General features: G+C 31.5%; 1 protein-coding gene across 3 annotated transcripts; it reads left to right on the plus strand.

Annotated features, from left to right (window-relative positions):
* The first annotated feature begins 1,133 nt into the window (after nt 1-1,133).
* Nucleotides 1,134-4,084, plus strand: LOC124913702 (serine/threonine-protein kinase STY13-like). Of its 3 annotated transcripts, none has more exons than XM_047454118.1 (3): nt 1,134-1,353; nt 1,634-2,607; nt 3,574-4,084. In XM_047454118.1, exons 2-3 carry the CDS (start codon nt 1,703-1,705, stop codon nt 3,911-3,913), a joined length of 1,245 nt encoding a protein of 414 aa, XP_047310074.1. In that variant the 5' UTR covers nt 1,134-1,353; nt 1,634-1,702; the 3' UTR covers nt 3,914-4,084. The 3 variants fall into 3 exon arrangements, with proteins under 3 accessions (XP_047310074.1, XP_047310075.1, XP_047310076.1); XM_047454119.1 differs by having other exon boundaries at nt 1,665-2,607; XM_047454120.1 differs by having other exon boundaries at nt 1,701-2,607.
* The last annotated feature ends 2,478 nt before the right edge of the window (nt 4,085-6,562 follow it).

Here is a 6,562-nt window from a genome sequence, read left to right on the forward strand (position 1 = left end):
TTATTAATTTAATTTTTTATCTCTAAATATTTAAGTCATTATATACTCCAAATTCAATATTTAGTATTAAGATCTTCATTTTCAGTTTTATTAAGCACAAATTTACTATATTTTTAATTTTCTTTTTCGTATTGAACTCTCATAATATTACCTCATTCATGTTTCTTTTTCTTCTTTTGAAACCTATGAATTCTTGCTCCTAACTTCCCCGCGATACTTTGCTCATAACAACATATTTCATTCTTGATCTTTCAAATTCAAGTTGTTACACAAACCTAGACCAGGTTTATGGGCTTTTGTGAACTTAGTGAAAAAATCCATCGGGCTCGATGAATACTACTATAATATCACATCAAATACATCCATTCACACTTTGATTTTGAAAAAAAAAAAAAAACTTTACCAAAAAGAAAATGACAGTTTTTATACTAATATTGTTCGAGAAATTACTTGGATATATAGTTTTATTGTCTACTACCCTAATTTTCATATTGCTAAAAATAAAAAAAAAGTGGGGAGTCTATGTTCGTGTCCAACAACAAAGATGTGAGTTTTTTTCTTTCTAAGAAAAATAGACATTTGTACTACATGAGCTCCTCAATCTACTGCTCAGAATTCTTGTTTTGTTATTAATTTTATGTCTCAATATTATATTTTAAATAGTAATTAATTTAATAATAAAAAATAATGTGTAATCTAGTTGTATTATTAATTTATGCAAGTAGAACTCCACCTTGAAGATAGTTTAGATTAAAAAAATTTACGTGTCTAAATGAGACGCCCATTTAGATAAATACATAAATTTGCAGATAGAAGATAAATTTAAGAAAATAAATTGAACCTAAATAAATTTAATAATATAAAACAAACCCGTTAAAGTTGAGAATGGTGACACAAGTTTTTATTGGCTTGTAGAGGCCAGTACTAAAACTTGAGAATTTTGCAATAAAGGTCTCGCCTCATGAAATCCAACATTCATCCTCCTCCGATTAAACTTTGAGTTAGAATCAAACGCTTATAAATTGGCCACGTGGATGGACAGGTGATGCTTCCAATATGATTGATTGTACCAGAGTGTTTCCTCCTGGTAACCTCAATAGAAAATAGAGACGAAGACCGACTGCCTACGCCCTCTTTCTTTGTCTTCCATTTCATTCCATTCCATTATCTCTCTCTACCTTGCTCTGGTGGTGTTGTGTGTTCTACGGACTACGACGGGGGCTTGGTAGAGCATTTACTTAAGAGAATCCATCCATCCAATCGTTTTCTCAGTCAGTCTGTACAGTTGTTTCTTCAATTTCCGCCTTAGAATTCCATCAGCTGAATCCCGCAGTCAAACCATCTCCGATTGAGGTAATGCAAAATCTGTTCATTCTCTACTAAAGAATCACGATTTTCGTCTCCAAATTTGCTCGTTTTGCTGAGATCTGATGATGAGTAGTTAGTTGCTTTATCCTTCAACTACTTCTCTGATCTGCTTTCACAGAATCATGATATTTAAACCAATTTATGAATAATCTTAATAAAAGTTGTTGTCCTTTTTAGTTTGGAAAATATAGCTTCTCTTTTCTAGTTCGATTCTTCTTTTTTCGATATAATTGATCTGTTTGTCTCGATTAATCTGTTGTTTTAGGACGTAAAAATCAAAATGTTAATTCCGATAGGAATAAAAGTGTTTGAAGATTGAACTGATAACTCAGATATGATGATGGAAGGTCCAAATATAACTGGAATGATAGGTTTAAACAACAACCATGATAATTACGAAATCCCTCAAGGCTTTTACCATAAACTAGGAGTAGGTGAGGATTCCAACATGTCCATAGACAGTTTCGCAAGCTTACAGTTAAGCAACAATGGAGGTTCACTTGCGATGTCAGTTGATAGCAGTGTTGCGTCAAACCATGATTCCAACGCCCAATTGTTAGACCATCAAGGTTTGAAACGTGTTAAGAACTACACCGGTACCCAGAGTGTAAACAGGGGAAAAGTCTCACACGGCTTGAGCAACGATGCACTTGCCCAAGCCTTATTAGATCCCCGTTTCCAAACAGAAGGCCTTCATAATTTTGAGGAATGGACAATTGACTTGAGGAAGCTGAACATGGGGCCTGCTTTTGCAATGGGAGCTTTTGGGAAACTGTATAAAGGCTGTTACGATGGGGAAGACGTTGCTATTAAGCTTTTGGAGAAGCCTGAGAACAATCAAGAGATGGCAAACTTGTTGGAGCAACAATTTCAGCAAGAGGTTATGATGCTGGCAACTTTAAAACATCCAAATATTGTTAGGTTTATTGGTGCATGTCGAAAACCTATGGTGTGGTGTATTATTACTGAATATGCTAAAGGGGGTTCGGTTAGGCAGTTCTTGATGAAGAGGCAAAACAGATCCGTGCCTTTGAAATTGGCGGTTAAGCAGGCTTTGGATGTTGCAAGGGGAATGGCTTATGTACATGGACTTGGATTGATTCATAGAGATTTGAAATCTGATAATTTACTCATTTCTGCTGACAAGTCAATCAAGATTGCGGATTTTGGTGTTGCCAGGATCGAGGTGCAATCCGAGGGAATGACACCCGAGACGGGGACTTATCGCTGGATGGCACCGTAAGAACCCTAATACTCTCTCATCATTGAATGTTATCAATCTGTATGTGATTCTATTTCCCATGAATGTTTTTGAGGCCTTTTATGATCTGGGTTACTAACGAAGTGGTTATTTCTAAATAATTTTGTGTAATGTAGGTTATATCTAGTTATTTGGATAGAAAGACATTAGGGCCTTGTTCAGATCGGCGGGTTATTTGAAGATCTTACCATCTTTTCATTTATTTTATTATCGTTTAAATCATTAACTAAAATACTATTTATTTCCTTTTAAAACATTAATTTTTCATTATATATTAATATATTTTAAGTATTTTATTCAAATAACTTACTATTTTTTCTTCTTTTAACGTTTTTGCATTGCTTTTCGGTTTAGTGGAGATCACACACCTAAGGAGGAATAATTTTTATAACCCCATCTGAACAAGGTTATCACAAATCCCAACAAGGCCTAAGAGTATGTTGGATGTAGGATTATTTGAATCTAAACTTGATTGATGAAAATATAGGTTACTTTTATTAAATTCTTAAAATAATTTTTATATATAGTATTTTTAGTATTATAAAATTAAAATAAAGTAACCATTATTTGGGTTAAATTATTAAAATATTATTTTATAGTAATATTTAAATGTTATAAGAAAAAATAAAGTATGGGTAATTTTGTATTTGATTAATGAGGGGAAATTTAGTCTATTTTCGATTAAGTTCAAATAATCTTTCATCAAACAAGGTCTAAACGAGGATTTGGTGAGTGAAGTCATTGATTATGAAACTATTCGGATCAACATCAAACAAACAATTAGTAAATGATTTAAAGTATATATATAGTGAGTTTTTTTTTATTGATGTTTTGAATATCTGAATGTTCATTACTTGTCACCCTCATCAAATAACATTTGAAAATAGAGTATGTTTCTGAATTCAGATTATGTCTGATTATTGTTAACACATGAATTATTGCAGCGAAATGATCCAGCACAGATCTTACACGCAGAAAGTAGACGTTTATAGCTTCGGAATTGTTCTTTGGGAGCTCATAACAGGAATGCTTCCATTCCAGAACATGACTGCCGTTCAAGCTGCTTTTGCAGTTGTAAACAAGGGAGTTCGACCCACTATTTCCAGTGAATGCCTTCCCGTTCTCAGTGAAATCATGACCCGATGTTGGGATGCAGATTCTGACCTCAGACCGCCCTTCACTGAGGTAGTGATGATGCTCGAGAATGCTCAAACTGAAATTATGACCACTGTTCGTAAAGCTCGGTTCAGATGCTGCATGAATCAGCCCATGACTACTGATTGAGCAAGATTTGTATAAGAAACAAAGATTGTAAACAAATTGTGTATTAATTTATTCAGATCTGCTTCTTTTTCTTTTATCCTTCTCTATTTTGTTTATGAAAATAGGACATGCTTGATTTGTAATTAAGTACACATGTTATGTTCAAAACCTGCATCAGTTTGATTTTGCTTTTCCTGTTGTATTACACCACTAGAGAATAAAAAGGAAATTTAACAAAAATAAAAACCTCATGTTGATAGTCAATCAAAAAAATAAATTGTGTTTTTATTAAGAATGAAATGGATTGGTACAATGTGGGTTATTAAGATCAAAATGATTAAATATTTTTTAATTTAACATAAATAGGATGAATAATTTAATTTTAATTGATAGTAGGATAAGGAGTTTTTAACCATTCATAAAGCAATGTCTAAGAAGGTATTTTCATCATAATAAAAATATACTATAAAAAACGAAGCTAAATTACACTAAGGTCATATTTGGATGGTGAAATTGACATTTAAATTTTAATTCATTTGTTATATTATAATTTAATTCTAATTTTTATATTTAAAAAAAAGTAATTGAATATATATTATGGATATTTTAAGAATTGATGAAAATTTTGGAAACTGCCTAATTTAGGAAAGTTGATTTAGTTTATATATATTTATTCAAATTAAAAAATTTATAGTATTTTAATTTTCAGCACGAATACTAACCATGGAAATGTGTCCTAACGATCCTTTAGATCTTTGAAATTTCAAGTTAAGGTGTCAGAAAAGTTACCACATAAATAATTGGCTTGTAGTAGCCAAGCGTTTATAGCGACATTGTTTTTTCATCCTTCGATGTCGGCTCTTCAAGGCCGAACCTATTTGGAGGCGAGAGAGGCCATTGCCTCAGGCCCCGCCAACTAAGGGGTCCAAATTTTTTAATATTAATATATATATATATATTATATTTAATATGACGCAAAATAGTTGCCACGATTTATACCTACGTAACTTGTCGGTTGTCGCCTCCAATTTCCATCCCCAAATGTATCAAACAATTCTAATACTTTTCAATCTGATAATGTGCTTCAAATCTTGTTTGATTTTTTAACTTATTGATCTTACAAGTTGAATAAAAAGTGTTTTCTCTAATAGACTTATGTGATTTTGATGAAATATCTGAAATAAGTGGAGCTTTAATACTTTACTTGAATTAATAATTATTTTTGTTATATTATCAATGAATTTTTTGAATTTGTATGTGAGAACTCAAAATCATAGCAATTAATTATAATAGATGTTCTAATCTATTGAAACGATGAAATCCTAGTTCTATATTTTTATTGCTCAATGGTATGAATGAATCTGTTGTTGAGTTAGGTTGTGTTAATTAAATTAACTTTATTTGAAAAGAGCTAAATGAATTTAATCTTTATTTGATGAAATTGTAAATTGTGACAATTTCATAATATGTCAACGGTAAGAAATTGGTTGTAGCTACTAGAATTGATCTTGTGTAAAATGTCTCATAAACATTTGTCTAGAGCTAAAAAGAGAAAATTGAAACAAAGGGGGATATATTAATTCAAAGTCAAGCCGGTGATATTAACAAATATTTTAATAGAAATAATATAATAGAAAGAGATGAATTAGGAGATAGTTTGGTGATTGAAGAATAAAGTCACTATAAAAATGAAGAATTGGTTGAGACTGTCAATTTGGGTGAATCGAATGAGAACTTGGAGATTGACTCTCAACATGAAAATTTAAATTCGATTGAGAATTTGGAGGATCCTACACATTGGAATAAAATTAGTCAAGAAGTGAGAGATTACTTGGCACATATGGGTTCAAAAAGAGTGGATGATTTTTTATTTACTAAAGATAATAACAATAAGCATTTTGATTCATCGCATTATACACGGATAATAGCAAATGGACAAACATTTGATAAACTATGGCTTTTATATTCTATTTCATTAGATATAATATTTTGCTTTTGTTGTAAGTTGTTCAAGACTGAACAAATGATGAGTAGAATGGAGAATTTAGGTAATGACGATACAAAGACTGACATAATATACATAGAAGTCTTAAACATCATGAAGTTAGAAGGGATCATATGAATTGCATGTTTATTTGGGTTGAATTAGAAAAGAAGCTGAAAAAAATCAAACAATTGATGAGAGTATGTAACTTCAAATCAACAAAGAAAAACAACATTGGAGGTAAATGTTAACAAGAATAATCTCCATTGTTAAAGCACTTACCAAAAATACTTTGACCTTCCGAGGAAATGATATGAAACTTTATGTCGAGAACAATGGACTATTTTTGCAAATGATAGAAATGGTTGATGAGTTTGATCTAGTGATGGAGGAGCATGTTCGACGTTGTGAAGCAAGGGAATCACAATATACATATTTAAGTCCAAAAAATCAGAATGATTTTGATAGAGACTTTGGCAAACGAAGTAAAAAAGACAATTATTGAAAAAGTTAAACATGCAAAATATTTTCCAGTAATACTTGATGTACTCTAGATACGAGTCCTCAAAAACAAATGTCTCTAGTGCTACGATGCATGGATGATTCGACAAACACATCAAAAGTAGAAGAATATTGGGTTGAGTTATTGAAGGTGGATGACACATTAGGTCTTGGGTTATCAAGTG

This window comes from Impatiens glandulifera, chromosome 9 (genome assembly GCF_907164915.1).
Source record: "Impatiens glandulifera chromosome 9, dImpGla2.1, whole genome shotgun sequence".
NCBI lineage: Eukaryota > Viridiplantae > Streptophyta > Magnoliopsida > Ericales > Balsaminaceae > Impatiens > Impatiens glandulifera.

Bases quoted from the DNA above. Each gene is read 5' to 3' on its own strand.
- LOC124913702 (XM_047454118.1), top strand. From the start codon at position 1,703: ATGATGATGGAAGGTCCAAATATAACTGGAATGATAGGTTTAAACAAC. The intron at 2,608-3,573 runs GTAAGAACCCTA...GAATTATTGCAG, and splicing joins ACTTATCGCTGGATGGCACC to CGAAATGATCCAGCACAGAT.